General features: G+C 39.5%; 2 protein-coding genes across 3 annotated transcripts; one reads left to right on the top strand and one right to left on the bottom strand.

Annotated features, from left to right (window-relative positions):
* Window positions 1–386: 386 nt before the first annotated feature.
* si:ch211-114c12.2 (uncharacterized protein LOC336578 homolog) lies at window positions 387–6,924 on the bottom strand. 2 transcript variants are annotated; one of them, XM_056746568.1, is made up of 10 exons: window positions 6,623–6,924; window positions 5,744–5,804; window positions 4,982–5,644; window positions 3,999–4,637; window positions 1,945–2,075; window positions 1,760–1,853; window positions 1,581–1,629; window positions 1,401–1,475; window positions 1,120–1,270; window positions 387–1,014 (listed from the first exon to the last, which is right to left on the bottom strand). In XM_056746568.1, the coding sequence occupies exons 2-9, from the start codon at window positions 5,782–5,784 to the stop codon at window positions 1,127–1,129; spliced, it is 1,836 nt and encodes a 611-aa protein (XP_056602546.1). In that variant the 5' UTR covers window positions 5,785–5,804; window positions 6,623–6,924; the 3' UTR covers window positions 387–1,014; window positions 1,120–1,126. The 2 variants fall into 2 exon arrangements, with proteins under 2 accessions (XP_056602546.1, XP_056602547.1); XM_056746569.1 differs by having other exon boundaries at window positions 5,744–5,800.
* A 1,937-nt stretch (window positions 6,925–8,861) lies between these two features.
* Window positions 8,862–13,615, top strand: capga (capping protein (actin filament), gelsolin-like a). The gene is made up of 9 exons (XM_056746608.1): window positions 8,862–8,988; window positions 11,041–11,237; window positions 11,488–11,642; window positions 11,766–11,927; window positions 12,283–12,432; window positions 12,531–12,617; window positions 12,779–12,911; window positions 13,116–13,207; window positions 13,322–13,615. The coding sequence occupies exons 2-9, from the start codon at window positions 11,045–11,047 to the stop codon at window positions 13,385–13,387; spliced, it is 1,038 nt and encodes a 345-aa protein (XP_056602586.1). The 5' UTR covers window positions 8,862–8,988; window positions 11,041–11,044; the 3' UTR covers window positions 13,388–13,615.
* Window positions 13,616–20,987: the final 7,372 nt, after the last annotated feature.

Below are 20,987 nucleotides of genomic sequence, written 5' to 3'. Positions count from 1 at the left end.
CAGTTTAGTGTGTAGAGCCCAAACCTACCAATACTCTTCAAAATTCACATGAAATGGTTCCTCGCCACAGCGGGGCAGTGTTGGCCTGCTCACCGGGAGACTGCATTCATTAATTTATCTATAAATTAGATATTTATTAGAATGATCTTACTCGTTGTATAAATACCATGCACTGTGCTGTGTTTTAACTTTAGTGTTTGCCCCTGTAAAGCTGCTTTGAAACAATACACATTGTGAAAAGCGCTATATAAATAAACTTGAATTGAATGGTTGAAATCAAAGGCTACCCTTAGTATATACAAAGGTATTGCAATCAAGCTTGTAATGATCAAATCAGATAATTCAAGTAATCATGGTTCAAGAAATCTCATTGGACACAAGACAGCTGATAGTTCCAGTTTTATTCAAAGAGTCTCACTACAAAGGCTGTACATTGTTTTCTAGGTGCTTTACAAACAAAACATTACATGGAACTCATTTATTAACATGGAGCTCAGCCAATCAAAAACACAGCTGTCATATCCAGAAACCAACCGTAAAGCACCATACAAAGCATTTTACAGGCATCATTTAACTTAATCTATTAACAGTCCATTTTGTGTAAGCAAATAATCAGACACTAAATATATATATATATACATAAAAATGACAAGAGATAGTGAAAGAATCTGAACCAACCCTAAAATCATATTTTCACAAACCTCTGTTAAAGAAAAGTTTTGTACATGTTAGAGGTTATATTACAAAAATCATAACCCTACCTCATATCCTTTAACCTTCTAAAGGAGTAGTGCACAAAATTCAAAACCTTTTTATCTATGATGCGCAAAATAATACTAAAGAAAAACAACTCCACAAAACAATAATAGAGAAATGAAAATATACGTTGGTGATTTTTTTGCCATTTTTACACTGATTAATTCAAAACTGCCTTGCAGTAGGAGATATGAGAAATATGAGGGGGTAAGGAAGCTCAATGTCCAACAACAAACACCGTGGCATGATGAACAGGATCTAAAAAATACAAAATGCAAAACACATTTGTAAATTTTACGTTAAACTTTAAAGTTAAGAGTTAAATGAACGGTTAAATTATTAAAATTGTGATATGGGACTTGCCATTGCATCACCACCGGCGATAGCTTGTGGCTTGCCGCTGATGGGGCACTTTATGACGCAGGGTCTGCAAGTTCTTGTACTTTGACATGATGCTTTGGCTCTTTTTGAAGACTGGCTTCTGAATGAAGGGTGGTCTTGGAATTATAGAGCTCTTAAAATACAAAGAGAGATATTTCTTTGAAAAGTGAAGGATCACAACAGCCTTTACAAATCCATACGAATAAAATATATATATGAAATATTCTCAATGTTTTGGCCAGTTGCAAAAATTCTTCACCTACCATCAAGGGTTTTCTAGGAATTCCATCAGGGGCTGATCCTGTTTTTACTCCACCAACTGGGGGGAAATTAGGTCTCTATGAACAGAGAAAATATCTATAAATTAGTCCACTGGCAAAGGTTTGATAATAATAATTGTAAAAATCAAATATGCATCTTTATCAATGTAGGGAGTCTATTACCGTAAAAGAACCAGGTTTCCCCATGGATTTTTCTGAACTTCCAGAGGGCCTAAAAAATAAAAACACATTGCATTTACAAATTTTGCAAAAATATGAATCCTTTTAAATATCCTAAATATTAGAGAAAACAATTCAAGTTTGTAAACTATAATGGATCTAGACTAAAAAGTCTCATGTACCGTCTGTCCTTCTGGTCTTGTGAAGAGCTGCCAGGACTGTGTAGCTTGGTAAAGCGTTCATTCAGTGTTAAATTCCCATCAGATTCAAAAATTTCTGCAAAACGAAATGGGAAGAAACTCGAGTAAAATAGGATGAAACTTCAGCAAAATATTGATTCAGCAAAAACTATTACAATGCTCCTTACCCGTCTTGTTTTTGGGGGCCCGATTCCTCCAGGGTGCACTATTCTTAGGGCTGGTGCTGGGTTTGTGTCCCGCCTCCCAATGGGAAACCACAACAAGGTCACGTGATAGACGTCTGTCTATTGGTGAGGAGCTGAACAAATTGCAAAGCAGATGTTTGAACAAGTAATCTTAATTTTCTGGACACTTAAGCATGATATAAGCAACTGGAATTTTTAAACCATACAAACAAATGCATGCAAAAATGTAATTTTGTTTTCTAAGTGGAATAAACTATGAGTGCCTTGTGAACGGAGGAGAGAAAATGAACACTTCATACAAAATTACTCAAGCGTCCCCAACTGTACTGTTGCAAATGCACCAAAGGACCAATTATGGATTACTACATGGGTACTTACAGCAAAGCAAGCCCATCATCTCCATGCTTCAGTTTGAATTGGTAGATAAATTTTCCCTGATTCACCCTGGCCTTTAGCAGGCTTCCTTTCACTAATGCGAATAACAGATATTGGTGGACTGAATGATCAGATTGAAGAATGCAGTGTAGGAATCATCATACGCTCCAAAAAGTCAACCCATTTTCTCCAAAGATCATCAAGCGATGTAGATGCTTCAGTTTTATCCAGACAAGCCAGAGATGTTCCTTTTGCCATTTTCTCTCAATCTACTGCATCAGAATCTTGGTGAATTAAGATTGAACTCTTGTGCCTTTCAGATTTCAATCCAAAAATCCAAATGCTGCTTTGCTTAGCGGTGCTCTCCTCCATGCTTTTGAGTAAAGAAATCTTATGAGTACTGGCTTATTTTTTTTCCTGGAAAGTTTCCTTTGATTGAATAGCAGAATCTTCAAACCAAATGGTTTGTGGAAAGATACAGAGTGAGTTTCATGTATATCATCCATCTTGACTGAAGTGGTACATATTTGGAGCAAAACTTTGCTTTGTAATAACCTTCATGTTCTGTTGAACAGTTAACTAAGTAATTGTTGATATTTTGGCAGCCTTGTTTTAGTAAGAACAAATGGACCAGGTCTTGGGTTCAGAATTGATCTGCAGGGCATCTTGGGTCATTGATATCTTCATCATCATTGTAGCTTTCAGACAATAAGGACTTTTTTTGGTTGTAGCTTCTTCATATTTGAGCTTATTGGACTGATTGGAGTTTAATTTCTTGATCATTGCCACTTGAAATCTTACAGTTTCATTAGGTGTAAGGGCGTCAACTGATTTCAGTTCCTTTATCTTCTTGCGATGTATCATAAGCATTCATACAATCAAGAAATTCTTGTTCCTGCTAAAAGGTTGCGGCAGAGTTCAGCCCCACAGTCGATCTTTTGCTTCATCCAGCGAAACATCTACATTATCTTTTGATGTCGTTCCCATAAAATAAATCTACAATGCTTACGAATCAGCAATAATTGAGCTTTTTTGCAGTTGTTCATCATCATCATCTTTAGCGTTAAAAAAATAATGTCCTTTCTATGTCCATTTACCAAGACATACTATCCACCATCCGTGAGAAGACTGAATTATAGATTTTTCTTGATGTTTTTCTAATGTTTGAGACATCCGGACAGCCCATTATTTTACTTGTGGCTTAAAGTGAGGCCATTGCAGGTAAAACAAGAAAGATCCTTCTGCAAACACTTCAGATTAAGGCGTAAAAAGATTCTTCTCCTCTGAAAACATTAAACATCTCTTCGCATATGGATTCATTGTTGTGGACATTTTGAGATGACATTTGACTTTTGCAGATGAACTGACATTGAGGAAGAACAAAAAGAGACTGTGAATCTGTAACGCTTGAAAGAGACCCCTTGCTCAGACACATCACATTCGCTTGACAAGGACAGAGATAGTCTAGGCAATGACAGACGTTTAACATCTTATCGGTGACAATAATGAGGAAAACAGGCATGATTTCTTTTTCTCTCCTCATCCATTTCATCTGATAAGGTGACACCCCTTTTGCTGAAAGTTGTGCCATTGAAAAACAGGAAGCTTGACCTTCTAAACATCACGCCCCCATTGCCACAGTGTGAGGGATGATACCATACCTGTGTGCGCTCACAGAGCGACGGGATTCCACCTTTGTTTCGTAGTCCCTCTTAGGCTTGGCTGTCTTGGAGTCCGTGTTGGGCGATGACTCTCTGGTTGACGGTAAACCTTTTTTCAAGGACACCTTGCGCGGTTGAACTCCTGTGGAATCTTTGCTATGCCGTGGTGCTGTCTGAGACTTGGCTTTCTGGTCTCTGTCTGCAATTCTTGGCCTCGGCGAGGGCATCCTGAACCTGGTCACCGACTCAGCCCTGAACTTTCGTGCCTTTAGCAGTCGACTCTTATCGTTAAGGGTCAAACCTCTGAAGCCCCTTTGAAGAAGAGGTCTCACTGACAGCTCTCTGCGGAAGCGCTTCGGTGGTCCATTCTCCAACCCACCTGGAGGGGGCTGCCGTCTGAACTCTTGAATATTCCTCTTCATTGGGCGTCCCATTGGCCTTTCATGGGGTCGCAGAGGAGGATAGAATCTGGAAGACGAGCCAGATGGCGGCGGACCTGGCTTCCATGCCTGTGATCGGTAAGGGGGTCGTGGGTGTGGACTGGCATCTCCTCTGTGTGCCCAATCCATGCTGGGGCGTCGAAACTCTCGTCCCACTCCTCCATGATGCGGTGGACGCTGATCTCCCTCTGCAGACCACCTACATATCCATTACAAACAATACAAACATGTGGGTTACAATGCCAGTTTCTGCTGCTCGAGCTGTGTGGAAGCTTATAACTTCTATTAATTTAGATCCAGCCCCAGGCTGTTGAGTGCCACATCTTTGCCAGTATAACTTTAAGAACCTCAAATGGTTTTATATTTTCTCCAGACTGTACGGTATGGGCTTTATCACTTTACAATGACAGAACACTGAAGGAAGCTGGGATTTACTCTCATGGCCCTGCAGTGTACTGGTTTCTGCAATTTAACACTTAAACGTGCATTTAAAGCCTTATCTCTTTATCACTTTACCCAGCCTGCACCGCTTCATTCTTGTACCTCTCTTGATTTGAACTCCTTCCGTGAAACTCCCTTGGTTTTCTCTGGGGTGGGCCAGAGAGCCTAGAATCCCCACTGAGGGGGTGCATGTGACCTCCTGGCCAATTCCAGTTCTGCCCCCCAAGTAGTGGTCGGCCAAAAGGCCTCTCACGAGGTGCAGGCCCCCAGCTCCTCTCATGCTCTTGAAAAGGACTTTGGCGTCGCTGTGGACCCCTGAAGGAACCATGAGGAGATGGAACCCTTCGTTCTGCTGGAGGTCCATGAAATGGGCGAGACGGAGATGGGTGGCTCATGTGTTTTGCGTGGAAGAGTGGTGGTCTGTGACTAGGTGGTTCAGTTGGACCGTGTGGAGACTGCCTGTGCTGAACTGAGGGAATGCGTCCTGAGCGGGGAGGCGAAGGCCTTCTGCGGTCCCGGTGTGAATCCTGTGAACTTGGAAAGGCATGGAACTGATCCTGGTTCTGTTGCATCCAATGTCCATGTCTCTCTTTACGTTCACCCATGTATGAGGGCCTCTTGAGGTATGGCTGGCGTCCACCGCTGTTGCTCTCTCTCCAGCTGGATGGGGCTTTTCCAGGAGGTCCTCTAAAACCTCTTGGGCTTCTTGAAGGAGGGCCAAATCGCCTCTCGTGATTCATGTTGTTGAAGTTGTCTGAGAAAGGCCTGCAGAAGAAAAAAAAGGTGAAACATGTAGAGGCAACAACTTCATATGAATTGTACATAAACGCATCTAATTTAATATACATATACAGCAAGCACTACCTGTGTTTGGAACGAGGAGATCCTGAATGAGGTCTCACCATTTTGACCTTTGTTTACCTGTCTTTGGTAGAATTAAAAAAAGACAATACAATCTTTCAATGTAGATTATTGAATATAACATTAAGGCCATCACTACTACTACTACTACTACAAAAAAAGCAAAGATCTAAAAGAACGCTGGCTGGCATGGCAATGGCACAACTTCCGGTATTACGATTTGCATAACAAATCCAGAGGCCGCTGTTACTGTCAGAATATTTTGAACAAAAAAGAACACGTGCCGCAAGCGACAAATTAACGGCATTATTTCGACAAACAGTAAAAAACATATAAAAACATTTTATTTATTCAAATCACGTGGTGCACGTCAAAGCGTTTCCTGTCGTTGCAGGGGCACATGCAAATACCAAACTAATATTTTGCACGATGAGTCAAATAAGCACTCAAATGGGGTCGTTTCTCTAACAAGCATCTTCAAAATGCTATTTAAGGGTAAATCACGTGAGGCCTAAAGCGAATTTATGGTAAGGCGACGACACCACATTCCTGGCCTAACACGATCTGGTGTAACGTTATCTGGGCCCCGACAAGGCCTAAGTTTAACATTCACAAGGATAACACGTACCAAACGAGATTGTTACTCACAATGTATTATAACAAACAGCCAACTGCATTACTGCTTAGTTAAAACAATGAATGCGAGTTAAGGATAATCACCACACTTAAATAAATCCGCTTCCGTTGTCAACGTTAACGTTGTAAAGCGACGACAAAGCGAAAGCGTTTTAGATAAAACGGAACTGTAACGTAGTTAACGACAAATGTCCAAATTTTGTAAATAATTGTAAAACGTTGAGAAAACAAGTTATTTTGACATACCAAAGGTTCTACAGTAACCCAAACTGCTAAACAAACAAAGTCTAGTTCTTCGGCAAAGCCGTATCAATGGCGATCTTCAGGTGAACCTCGCTCCGCATCCGTCCAAATATAAAGCATGTGTTGGTAATACGTGACAAAAACTCGGTGCTTTCGTCGCTGTATTAATGCTGCTGAGTCGAAAAACTCGTGCCGTCTCCTGTAAAATACATTCAAGACGAACTGAAGTGAAGTGAACAGCTGCAGCCGTGACGTCACCGGATCAGGGCGCGTTCACGCCAAAGTAATTCTTCTTCAACTGTCTTGAAATAAAAACAGTACAAAGGAAGGGCTAACGGCTTTTTTCAACTGTAAATATGGAGCCATAAAACATTACCTGTTCTGTCTGTCACTCCCTGCTTACAAAAAAGAGTGCCTAAAACACAGAAGAATGGGAACGGTATTGGGTTTAATGGAAACTGTAATGGTGTCTAGTTGTATGTGCTGGATTATGTTGGGAGGGGAGGGGGGTGTAATAATACCTAAAACACTACAAAAAGGAATTTTTAAACGGTGACATGTTTAGTTAAACCTTAAAAAAACATTTCAGAGAGTGTATTAATTACCAATATATTGAATTACCTGTTTATATTTTACTAAACCCCAGACATCAGAGAAAAGTATCAGTCTACACAAGTTTTCTATTTTCAAAGAGGAAAAGTAAAGCATCAAGGATTTTGATAGATCATACTTTGTAGATTTCTGTGAATTAAAATGCACAAACCAGAAGCAATGATACCCAACACATGGAGAAGAGACCAAAAAATATATTTTATTTCAATGTTCATGTGTTCATTTATGAGGACAATAGTCTGTTATGGATGTGACAATTCACTCACCTGACGATGAAAAACAGTTGCTTTAAAAACATATAAAAGTGCTTCTAAAAGTGCACCAAATATTGATAAATGACATATCATCCTTGGTAAAAACGAGACTTTTTCATCCTAAAGTTGACATTTGCATGGAATTGTCAATCAGGATTTACAAAATTTTAACATGGTTTGTGATATGGGCTAGAGCTGAGTAAATGATGAAGATTGAGCTCTAACTTTTTATTAATGAAATTTTAATCAAGTCTAACGTGTGTACATTATCTGTAAAATCCAATAAAAACCAAAATGAACCAAAACCAATATAAGAATTTATTAACAAAATTAAACAAAACTGTTATTTTTGTCATCACATCGCTAACTAGTGACCTCTGGTGCCTAACAGTGGTATGACATTTCTATGCAAAGAAGGCCTCAAGTTCATTAGGTCACATTTTCAAACATATGTTATTGACAATACCATGTCAACCTTACCAAATTAAGAAATCACCACTTAAAAATTGGTTTTACCAGTGATTTTTACTATGGTAATAGCACAGAAATTAACATTTGGTGGTTCAAATACCCATGTGAGATTTCTCTTCAAATTTTTAAAACATTTATTTTATTTTTAGTGGATTTAGTGGATATTTTCAGGATTGTCACATCCATAAAGCTACATATTCCTCATAAATGGACACATGAAAATGACAATAAAGTAACCATTTTAATGTCTATAAAAAGGCATCCCTTCTCCATTCATTGGGTATTATCACTTCAGGATTGTGCATTTTATTTTACAGAAATCCTACAAAGTTTATCGTCTCCCAAAAACTGCGTCCTTTTTTTGTCAAATCCATAACGCATGTTTATTTCCCTTTTTTAAAACAGAATCATTTTTCATAGACTGACATTTTTTGATGTTTAGACTCTATCAACAAGGGTTCAGTAAAATATAAACAGATGGTTCAATATAATCATAACAAATTCATTCTCTGAGCATTTTTATGTCACGTCCATAACCCAAAATGTCACATCCATAATGCTGGAATTGCCCTGTTGCTCTTTTTGATCAAACGGATAATTTAACCAAAAAGAAAAATTCTGTTATCATTAATTTACCCTCTTGTTATTCAAAACCTGTATATGACGGAATATGTAAAATAAAAATATATATATTTTGAGAAATGTTTCTTTCTTTCCCACCCTGACTCTTTTTTGCTTATGCAGTTACTAGAATGTTTTGCTAAGCATTCAAAAACAACTTGTTTCCAACAGATGTGAGAACTCACCCTGCGGCTAATCATTTGGTTAATACGCTTTTGTCTTCACATCAACAGCACCATTCAGCCAATGCCTCAATAACCGTGCCCAGCATCTGTAGGTTACTGAAAGAGAAAAATGACAGGAAGTTATAAAGCAAGTCAGTCAAGTGTGCACCAGAGGCGAGTATTCAGGCAATAGTTACATTTAAGAGCTGTGTGTAGTTGGACTGTCATCAACACTGTTACATTAAAGGTAAGTTTAATGAGAATTGACAGACAACTAAAAAATATATTGCTAAAATGTGTAATTTTTTATATTTCATAAGATTTGAGAAAAACATTCCTTAACGCTTATAATTGTTTTGACAATGAATTTCGATATTCATTTCTTGATTCCAATGTTTTTATTAAGTTATATGAAATGTAAATTTCTTTGTTTTGTTATTTTACTTCATCATTTGTTTTCTTTTTGCAACATCACAAATTCTTTGTAGTACTTTTCATCAGATGTATTTTACTTGTGTAATCATTTATTACACTGTCTGTTTTATTACTTGTCTTCTGATTCAATTTAATCTCTTTGGACCTTGACGACACAGTTGATGGTCTTTTTCGTCCTTTTGTTGAATTGAACCTAAATCTGTGTCAGCAATTCGAAACCCAACATTTTCCGTCTGAATAACAAAAAAGAGGCAGACATATTTTTTATTAATTGCATTTGCCTCCTACAATATTGGGACGACATCTTACATGTCATCTTCTCATTTTTTTTTATTATTTTCACATTTTTGTGTTCTTTACTTTGCAGAATTCTATCATTCTAATAATACTAGACTTAATAGAAATAAGGAAGTGAGAGAAGGAGGGGTAAAGAACATCAAATAGACTATGCTACATCACCACATGAACGATTCAGGCTAATATGGATGGTTTCATCTTTTCAACATAAATAAACGATACTGCGTATGCAGACTTTTCTGACCCACCCAACTGAACTTCCTGTACACATTCACAAACTTTAGAGGGCCTGTAGATTATTTATGATTACCATCAAAAGAAATCGAGAAGAACTTTTACCTAAAATTGTCTCTCCAATATTTTGTATTGAATTCCAATGTACCATACGGTTTGTTGAAATGCGACCGAACTATGGGACCCATTCAACAAATTGTTCAACATACAACAAAATTCAACAAATCGTTTATTTAGTACAATTATTATACTGTAAAATAATAATACAAATAAATATTAACATAAATAAAATAAACAATAAATAGTTATATTATTAGACACTAGCCAAACAGTGAAGTTATCAGGGGGTCAGTAGCGGGCGCATCCGATGAAAAGGTCTATAACCGAAGAGGAAAGACATTATTCATCTTGTTCTCAAAATATTTAAAAGACTGGATTTCAGTTTGATGTTTGCAATGATCTAAATCAGGATATTTCACCACCAAACATGTGAGAGCAGTCTAATGCGTCACTCTCTGGTGATTCTCTTTTATTTGTGACCTCCCTGCTGACCAGCAAATCCCATTAAGTAATCACTGTAAACGCAGTGACTGGGACAGAACTTCTTCTCTTGATCTGTCGATCTGTCTTTGGTGTGCGTGGCTGGTAATATGTAGTTGCGTGTCTGTATGGCTGTGGAACAGTTGGCCTCATAAATTATTTGTGTGGCACAATTGCATCTCATTTTACAGCTCTATTATATGTGATCTCGCTGCTCTCACCTCCCATTGGCCTTCCTATTGTCTCTCTTAAATGGAGCCTGCAATCCCGTGCTCTGCTTCTATTTCTGACCCCTGACCTTAAGGATCCCGCCTGGATCAAGGCTTGCCCCATCATCCCTGCTCGACCCACACTTCTTTCCGTCTTTCACCCTCATCAAACATAACTTTTCCGACTTTCTGTTATGTTTTTCTATTTTCCCTCTTTGGCTCTCTTTCACAACCTTTTAAATGTTTGTCTTTCACCTTCTGTATTTCTTTTATTCTATATTTACACTCTTTTTCTTGTTCCTTAACTAAAATAACTAAAATAAAAAAAAATCTTTCACCTCTCATCCCCTCCTTTGATCTCCTTTTAGATCCTCTTTGCTACACCAAGTTACCTCTTATTCCTGCACACACACTCTCTCTCTCTCTCTCTCTCTCTCTCATCCACTCTCCCTTTCTCCTCGCTTCATTCCCCCTTTTCTTATCTCACCTCCTCCTCTCTTCATCTGTTGCCTTCTTCATAACAAGTCCCATCCTTCCCCCAATCTCCACGTATAAACTGTACCCACTCTTTCTGCTTCCTTCAGCAAGATGCTCAATCTGCGTGCGGCACCCAGCCAGTTTACCCTTGAGGTGAGAGAGCCGGGGCTGTGGGTCTGGAGGGTGGAGAAGATGAAGGCTGTGCTTCTTGACCCATTGCAGTATAGTGTGTTCTACAACGGGGATGCTTACATTGTGCTCAGCAACCAAGGAAGGGATGGAAGTGATCTGCACATGTGGATGGGTGTGTATGTGATTGTGAATGTACAGAAAAGATGACTGTTTTTATTTCTTTTTTTTAAATAATGAAGGGTTTTGAGGCACTTTTACTGTAAAATCTGTATCATGTAACTAAGTTAATGTTTGGACACAGTGAACGGCTATGAGGATGTTTCTTTCCAGAATTGTTTGTATACATGTGTGTTAACATTAAAAAGAGCAGTTTGAGTTTTTCGATGTAAGTTTCTACTGTTGGCTCTCCTGCTTTACTCTAGGTGAGAAGTCGTCTCGGGACGAGCAGGGTGCATGTGCGATGCTGGCGACACAGCTGGACAGCTTCTTAGGAGGAGAGCCAGTACAACACAGACAGGTGCAAGGCTATGAGTCACCTGAGTTCATGGCACTCTTTCCCAAAGGAGTCAGCTACAAGGTGAGTGAGTGGAGGGAGAGATAGCCAGAAGAGTAGAAAAAAACGAATCTACATAAAATGTAGGGTGTAACCGTGTTTATCAGAGTACGTTGGAAACAGTGGATTATTCTTATCCCGTCTCAGGAGGGAGGGGTGGAGTCTGGGTTCAAGAGTGCCAGGTCAAGGACTGGCCCGGTTACGCATCTTTACCAGGTCAAAGGAAAGAAAAACATCAGAGCAAGAGAGGTGGAGCTTAGCTGGGGAAGCTTCAACAAGGGGGATTGTTTCATACTGGACTTGGGAGAGGTACAGTAGGTCCGTTTGTTTATGTGTGTTTATCATACACTTCGGAGTAAGCTTGGAAGGTATAGTTCCCCCAAAATAAAAATTCTGTCATCATTTATTTACCCTCATGTCACTTAAAACCTGTATTTGGCTATTTCTTTTGTGGAAGTTTCTTGGTGGTTTTATGCCCATACAATGACAGTGAATGGGGTCCAATTTTGTTTGGTTGCCAGCATTCTTGAAAACGTCTTATTTTGTGTTCTGCAGAAGAATGAATGGCTTACAGGTTTGGAATAGCAAGATGGTAGATAAATTATGAAAGAATTTTCAACTCAGTGTAAAATATATGTGGACATAAATGTGTGTATGTGATCAGACCATAGTGGCATGGAGCGGCTCAAAAGCCAACATGTTTGAACGACAGAAGGTGCGTGAAATAGCAATGCTGATCAGAGACACGGAGAGGAATGGCAAAGCTTGCATCATTGATGTGATCGAGGGAGAGGAACCACTAGAGATGGTTCAGGTGATTTGCACACATCAATATGCTTTTCACCATGCAAAGTTGTAGGACTCTATAGGCATTGAGGAAAAAAGCTTTACACCTCTGTGTTTACCTGAAAGGCACTTGGTCCAATCCCATCACTGAAAGAGGGCTCAACAGAGGAGGATGCTGCTGCAGATGTTGCCAATGCTGCCTCTCTTTACAAGGTCAGGTTTCCAGTGTAATGTGCATTAAAACTGTGCTTTCTATTGAAAATAGTCTAAATGAATCAAGCTATCAATTCAATAACAAAGATGACCTGAGTGCATATTTCCACACTTGAGGTAAAGAATGCAACTTTAAAGAAAATATATATATTTTTTCTCAGGTGTCCAATGCAACAGGCCAAATGACCTTGACAAAACTATGTGACAGAGGACTGTTCAGTCAAGAGCTATTGGAGAAAGATGACTGCTTCATACTGGACAATGGATCTAATGGAAAGATCTATGTTTGGAAAGGTGATTCTTTAAAATTGTTTATGATACCAAATGATACGTAAGATTCAGGAGACTTCTTCTTTTGTTCTTCATTTAATCTTACTGATGTCTAGGGGAAATACCTAAGATATTAAAGAGATCTCATCTGTGATTCTCTCATGGGTGTGTGAGTTAGGGGCAGTGGGTTCACAGGAAAATGAATTGCTTTGGTATAATGATTGACAGGGAATGGAGCCAATGCAGAGGAGAAGAGGGTCGCTCTTAAGGTGGCAGACGAGTTTATTACTGAAATGAACTATCCCAGGATGCAAACACAGGTAAAATAATTAACATGCCATTGTCATTGTTTTCTCTTACATAAACCGAATGTGGAGCTCTTGAGTTATAAAAGTAGGATGTGAAAAGTCACCAACATTTTCTCTTGTTCTCAGGTGGAGATTCTCCCCCAGGGTCGTGAATCTGTGCTTTTTAAACAGTTCTTCAAGAGCTGGAGTTAAACACACACACAACATACAGCATATATGACATGGATGCACAAACATTAACTCATTTTCTAAAAGAAAACAGCATGTTATTTAAGAAAGGTGTAGAATACAAGAATACAATTGCAAAAGCACTGGGAAGGACGCCTGCAAGAACGCTTTTTATAAAATGACCCATTCACGTTTCTTATTTCTGTAAGATCTAATCGCTGCAACAATAATAAAAAAATGTCTACAGCCCTACCCTCTGTTTTTATTTTGTTTCGATTTCATTTATTCTTGTATTTTCATTTATTCTTTCATGACCTCCGTATACTGGAGCCCCAAACTGGCTTTGAATCAAATAAAAACCACACAGTAATTCTTATATAACCTCGGATGATATTTCCATAAATGGTTTTCTGTATAACCGTCCGTTATCTTGGAGAGGTGAATGTAAGGCTAGTATCCTAGGTCCCTTTTTAACCAATAAAAATTCCTGATGAAGAATACATAATCACACAAAGTTTCACCTATAAATGTACGACAATTAATGAACAAATTTTGTTATGTCTTTCAACTGTACAATTACAGAACACTTCGAACATGCCAATTCCACATAATATTTTTATGTACTTTATTAATAAATGTTCTTCAATGTAATGTTGCAAAAAAATGAAACTGCACCTTAACTAATGCAGCCGCTTACAAGATAGAAAAACTTTTGCATGATGTATTTGTGGATAAACTGAATTAACCCTGAGAGTGAGTTTAGTTTTATGATATTGATAAGGAGTCAGTATTTCAGTACGGTGATGAGTTGGTAGAGGGGAAGTCGTGCACAAGAGGAGACAAAGGTCATTGTCTAGTCCACTGTCTAAAGATGAAATGATACTGCAGGTGAGAATCTGTGCTCTCGTGCTCGGGATCTGCTAGCGTGCACAAGTGTCAGACCTCTCAAAGAGAGAAGGTAAGAAGAGAAGGAAATTATTATATATGTTTTAATTCACTTTGTGTGATGCTCTAAAGAAACTGAGCTTTAGCCTAGATTTTGGATTAATTTGTATGACTGTTTGTATTATTTAATTTTTTAGACTTTTTTTGTGCAATTTGTAAAATATTTGTATTAATTTTGTTCTTTTTTTGCCAACATTTAGGACGTATGTTTTAGATTTTTTACTATTTGAAAATTCTCTACTTTTTTATTGTCTCTGAATTGATTAATTTATTTTCAGTGTATAAGTTTTATATATAATATGTATATTAATATACATATTATTTATTCTAGACTTCACCCTATATAATAGGTAAATCAAATGAACATGCTATAACAGAGTATCAAAATATCTAACGCAGATGTCTTTACATTTAGATTAGTGTTCAAACAGCATGTGAAACACATTTTAGACTTAAAAGCTGAATTTGACTCCTGTTGTTTTGGGTGATTATGTCATTTAATCATGATTATTTTCTGAATGGTTCAGCATAGTCACTACCCTTCACATTTTTTTGTATACAGCTTTTCACAGTACTTGTAATTTCAAAGCGGCTTTACAGAAATTGCAATACTAAAATCATGTTACTAACAAAACAGAAAACAGAAAGTGCTTACAATTTTAATTGAATAAAATTTCAGCGAACTGACAACATCCGTCTGAACATTGTTATATATTATGGATGCAACAATACAGCTCACCCACAGTTCAATAAGAACCTCGGTTTATGGCCCATGGTTTTCAGTTTGGTTCTGATGGCTTTAGCACATTAAAGCACATTTTTTTTATGCTTATGTGACAGTAACAGTAAAAACTTAAGAACAAAACTATATTACTGAAATTCTCTTTATTTTACTTGACTTATTTTATAATTTATAATATAATTCTTATCTTTAAGTAAAAATCTACTTGTACAAATTCATGTTGTAAAGATTTACACTGGCAGCTCACAGCAGTTTTTGGTTTACTGTTCATTAACATGCCAGGAAAATAAGCTTCTTGAAGAGGTTTTGGGCATCAGAGTAATTAAAATGACGTAATGCAACGTCAGGGTTTCTGTCTAGTGTCATTGTTTTCACTCGTGTCAACCATGACATGCAAAACTTGAGATTGCTTTAGTTGAAGTAAACGTGCGCTCGGGGAAAGGCCAACGATAATATATTAGCAAGGTGCGTCACTGCCATTGCAGTAAATGAGAAGAAATGCAATGCTAAATACCTGCTTGGAAGAGCTCTGGATATGACGTAAATAGCTGTCCGAAAGGCTGCCGAGTGGCATGACTTTCGTTAATCGGACATTGTCGTGGTGCTTTTCTGCATGTGCTGAGAGCCACGCGAACGTGCCGCTTTCGTCTGCAGTGTAAAAATACATTTTTGATGTGCCAAATTTGGACACTATCACTTTAGTGAAACAGGCATACAATAAAGACAGCTCGCGTCTGTTCGCCAGCATTACACTCGACAACAGCACACCGCCCTATCACCACTCGTCGCTATTACAAATTGAGGATGCGTTTATCTATCTCAGCATACAGACAAACACGGACAGCGCCAGTTCACAGTGTAATTAAGCGCATGGAAAAAACGCAATTCAGATGGACGTCTTGAAACGTGGAGGTCTTACCGAACGGTTCAATATTGTAACAAACCTTAGCCACCACTAAGGGCACTAGGCCTTTTCAAATAATGTTGCTCCCACCACCTTTAATTCTTGACCGGGAAGGTCCGGAGGGAGCACTACAGAAACGCCAACCACTCAAGGATATCAGAGAAAAATATTATGTTTATTTCAATAAGAGCAGCACTTATCAACTTAATTCACAATAACACACACTGGTTATCCCCTTTAACCGCCAACCACCAAAAATTGGCACAGCACACAGTAGAGAATAACAGCAAACAATTCATAGTGCGAACAAACAGCACACGTCATAAATACCAGTTTGCCCAGCACACGTTATAAATGTTCTTAAAACATGACCCAGGAACATACGTGAAATTAACCATCCTATAAAACCAGCATATGGCATTGAGAGAAAATTAATGATGTCTCCTAAGGAGCACAAGCACACATGTAAAGCAATTAAAACCAGACTTCCGTGTCCGTCAGACAACACCCCGTCGTCACTTTCAGTAGGTACCCGTCTCTTGGCCGCAGGGATTGAGAAGAGCTGATCAAACAGTCCGCCGGTGTCCACCTATAGTCCCTTTCCTCTCTCTCGCTACTTATTTCCTACTTTCTGCCAATAAGTGGACCCCCGGTTTTCTTCGCGTCGTTGGTGCTATCCAGCCACGAACAGCACAATTCAATCCTCGTTTCCGTGTGGACTCTACCGGCCTACTTTTCTGTGTCTCACAGTCTTAGCTCCTCCTCCTCTCTTTTTCGTCGCTCTTCTTTCTCCCCTTTTTAACACGTTAACGCCATCACTCGTTGTCCACAGGTGCGTTCATCAAAAGCAGCCCCCTCCTTCATTACATCACTTATACATGACATCACTTTCACTCCGATCATATGAATTACACTACCCCCCTTTTTTGGAAAAAACAGAATCGTCCTTGAGTCTCTACAAGGGTCCCACATAGTCCTTAAACCAGCTGTGGGCATTTCTAGCCCGTACTGTCCGGCCTACTATACTCTGAGCTCTTCCAGTTTCCAAAGTCCCACTATCCGATGATACTCCCAGATCTATGCCTTCTCCCTGAGACAAAACTTCTGGACCAGACTTCCCAGTGGCCACAGACCGATCACTTGCATAAACATCCTCAGTCACCAGTTACCCACCAGCCTAGGAGAACCCAATTGCTCCTTTGCTGGGACTTTCGCCGAGGACCCCGACGTCCTTGTCTCCACCGCCTGATCTGCTGTAGGAGACTTTTCGACCCCCGTAGGCATTACTGCTGAAACTGGTATCTCCGCTGCAGCTGAAGAAACCGCAAAGGGAAACTCTTCCACCACCCTGGACGATACAGAGGTATGAGGACCAACCGCAGCAGGAGGGAGATCCCCTGGACGTGACTGTCGAAACACCCAGCTAGACCTAAAGCGTGGACCCTTGCTTCCGTTCTGCCCCCTGGTTTGAATTTGTATATTCTCCTGGCCCTCACTTCATTACCACCCCCCACAGGACCTGGAACAACAGAATTGCCGTAAGGTTTCAATTGGTTAAAATGCACCGCACTATTTATAGCTCCTCCTTCTGGCTGTATCCTATAGAGGACTTCGGACACCTTTTCCACGATTCTGTAGTGTCCCTTAAATCGCTTCTGTAATTTAGGACTCACTCCTTTCTTTCGAGCCTTATTCTTTAACCACACCAGCTCTTGACCAAACAGAACCTTATATGTGCTAAAACCCGTACTATATGCCATCATGAAATAGGGCAGCAAGACATCCAAATTTCGTTGATTGTCATCTACGTAAAAAGATAACAAGGCCAGCAAAGTACGATTAAACCTCTCAACCATACCATCCAACTGTGGTTGATATGGGGTGGTTCTAGTCTTACTAATACCCAACAAACGGCAACGTTTCCCAAACAGGTTTGATTCAAAGTTTTGGCCTTGATCTCAATGTAGGCTTCTAGGAATTCCATAACAACAGACCCATTCTTCTACCAATTTTCTGGCCACTTTCCCTGCTTTCTGATTAGGAAGCGGATATGCCTCTGTCCATTTGGAAAAATAATCGCCCACTACCAACACATATTTATTTTTAAGAGCCGTCTCTGGAAGAGGCCCTAACATGTCCAGTGCTACACATTCAAATGGGCGAGAAGTTACAGAGGGAATAAGGGGAGCACGGGGGGTTGGACCGGTCACCTTATGGACCACACAGTCCGGACATTCCTGACATCACTGTTTCACATCCCGATACCACCCGGCCAATTAAACCAATCCCTTCCTTTCCCCTCTAATTTGAATGAGCCCCAGTGGTAGTGTTATGCAACATCCCCAAAACCTTTGGGACCAAAGCTGATGATCACTTGGGTCTGTGCAGTCAGCCCAGATTTTGGGACCAGCACCATCAATAACATATGTCCTTGAACCTGTATCTGTTCCCAGACCAAAGCATACTTCCTAAGGGCAGGATAGCTCCTCAAAATCTCTATTCTACTCCCCTCTTGCTTCTTCACATCCAGTATTAACTTCAGACCTGGGTCAGCATACTGAACACTTTTTAGGTATTTATCCTCACTTTCACCTACATCCCAACTAAAAACCAACCTCTCCCTGCTCTACAACGCAGAGCTGAGATACTGAGACTACTTCTCCTTGGCTAGAAGCATTCGCACAGGCTTCCTCAATATAATCCAACAACCTTGACATGGCATCTGAATTACTATCGCTCTTTCCCAGACCTTGCACAATCCTATACTGAAAGGTTGCCAATTGCTCCAACCAACGGTTGGAGCCTTCCACTCCCTGGAAGTTATGCAACCACCGAAGAGAATTATGATCTGTACGTAGCAAAAACATCTTCCCCAAAATGAAATGTTTAAAATACTTTGTAAATGTCACTACACTCAGCAGCTCTTTCTTTGTCTTGGCATATTTACGTTCTTGTTTAATCAGAGCTCTACTTGCTTATGGCACCACCCGCTCGAGGCCACCTACTTACTGTGACAACACAGGCCCTATCTCAATATCACTTGCATCAGTGTCTAAAAAAAAAGAAAGATGGGGATCTGGGTAAGCTAGAATTGGAGCTGTTTTAAGACCAGCTTCAAGCTTCTCAAAAGCCTCCTGACAAGCCTCATCCCACTGAAAACGTCTTTCTCGGTTAGTTGGTGTAATGGCTGTGCCAAATCTGCAAATCCCTCAACAAATCGCCTGTTATAAGACGGCAACCCCAAAAAACTACGCACCTCTGTCTGATTCTTTTGGGTCGGCCATGCCTTTACAGCATCCACTTTACTAGGATCGGCCATTACCCCTTCCGCCGATATTACATGACCGAGATACTGTACCTTAGTGGCAAAGAGATTACATTTTGATGGCTTTACTTTAAAATTGGCAGCCATTAATTTCGACAAAACCTGACCTAACTGTTGAAGGTGTTCCTCAAAATTTTGTCCAAAGTTCACTAAACATATGACCCATTGCAAATCTGACACAATTAAGTCATAAATTGCTGAAATGTATTTGGACTATTCACACCCAAAATGTAGAACAATAAATTCAAATAATCCCTGTCTTGTTGTAAAAGCAGTTTTAGGATGATCTTTGGGATCCACCTCAACCTGCCAGTAACCACTGGCCAGGTCAAAGGTGGAAAACCATTGTGGATTGGTCAAACTATCCAAAGCATCATCGATGCGTGGAAGGGGATATGTATCTTTTCTTGTGACATCATTTTATTTACGATAGTCAACACATAATCTCAACCCTCCATCTTTTTTCCTCACCGGTACAACAGGAGCTGCCCAAGGACTGCAGGATGGCTGAATAATACCCCCTAAGAGTAGCTTGAGGAGAAGCACATTAAATGTCCTAGCCAGTATATAGACCCTTGTCTTATGGAACATCTGTGAAGGAGGCTAAAACTCCAACTCCTGAGCGAACGCCAAGAAACCTTAAAGATTGCAGGAGTGGACTTAAATGTATCCTGACACATGTGCAAACCTGGTGACCAACTATCAGAAATTATTTACCTCTGTGCTTGCCAACAAGGGTTTCTCCACCAAGTACAAGGTTATGTTTTGCTCGGGAATGAAATACTTATTTCACTGACTAACGTGCAAATCAATTTATAACCTTTATATAACATTTTTTCCCCTGATTTTTTAAATATTCTGTCTGTATCAGTTAAAATAAACCTACCATAAAAATGATAGACCCTTCATTTCTTTGTAAGCAGGTAAACTTACAAAATCAGTAGGGGTTAAAATACTAATTTCCCTCACTGTCTATTTGGTCTACTTATGACGTTCACATGGTTTTTACATCCAAAGTTTTCGCACGGCATTAGTATTATCTGGAGACCTCCCGTGATTTATAAATCACCTACCCATATCAGTATTTCATGTGACGCATTCGCACATGATGATTTTACTCAAATTTTTTTTGACCTATTATTGGCAAGGCTTTACGTACAGTTTGTATGGCCTATACTTGAATTGTGTTTAATGATATATGACCGTACCTGTCAGCATTTGAGACCAGTGATCCAGAACCGGACAAAAGATCACCGCGATCGCGGGTCTCAAATGTTACAAGAGTTTCCATGATAAAAAAACAAAAGGGAGACTCCAGGTAACTTATGGATATCACCCAGCACCCGAAATAATACCAAAACACTTTAAAACAGTCTCCATTTTGCAAACCATAGATAAAACCTTGAGAAATTATATATGATCCCGTCAAATCACAGAGATTCCGATTCACACAGGCTTAAGATCACAGACAACCTCTGCAATTCATACAAATGACTAGAGGTCCCCAGGTAATACTGATCTTGTGCGAATAGTGCTCAGGGCACATCAATTAATCTCTAACAAAGCAATAGTGACGCATAGTACAAAAATGTTTTACTCACATAAGATTGCTGCGCCATTCCTATCGGATCCAATATTGAAGGCACAGCACTCCTTTTTAATTTCAAACTGTCGCGTCCTCTAGCCCCGCCCTCCTCTTATCCATTAG

Source organism: Triplophysa dalaica, chromosome 4 (genome assembly GCF_015846415.1).
Source record: "Triplophysa dalaica isolate WHDGS20190420 chromosome 4, ASM1584641v1, whole genome shotgun sequence".
Lineage (NCBI taxonomy): Eukaryota > Metazoa > Chordata > Actinopteri > Cypriniformes > Nemacheilidae > Triplophysa > Triplophysa dalaica.
The sequence above is the reverse complement of the archived record's forward strand: the minus strand, read 5'-3'. Positions and strand labels throughout refer to the sequence as shown.

Excerpts from the sequence above, each read along its gene's own strand:
- si:ch211-114c12.2 (XM_056746568.1), bottom strand. The coding sequence starts at position 5,784 with ATGGTGAGACCTCATTCAGGATCTCCTCGTTCCAAACACAG. Across the intron at positions 1,476-1,580 it reads GGAAACCTGGTTCTTTTACG|AGACCTAATTTCCCCCCAGT; the intron begins GTAATAGACTCC and ends CTCTGTTCATAG. Across the intron at positions 1,271-1,400 it reads TTCCTAGAAAACCCTTGATG|AGCTCTATAATTCCAAGACC; the intron begins GTAGGTGAAGAA and ends TTGTATTTTAAG.
- capga (XM_056746608.1), top strand. The coding sequence starts at position 11,045 with ATGCTCAATCTGCGTGCGGCACCCAGCCAGTTTACCCTTGAGGTGAGA. Across the intron at positions 11,238-11,487 it reads TGATCTGCACATGTGGATGG|GTGAGAAGTCGTCTCGGGAC; the intron begins GTGTGTATGTGA and ends GCTTTACTCTAG. Across the intron at positions 11,643-11,765 it reads CCAAAGGAGTCAGCTACAAG|GAGGGAGGGGTGGAGTCTGG; the intron begins GTGAGTGAGTGG and ends ATCCCGTCTCAG.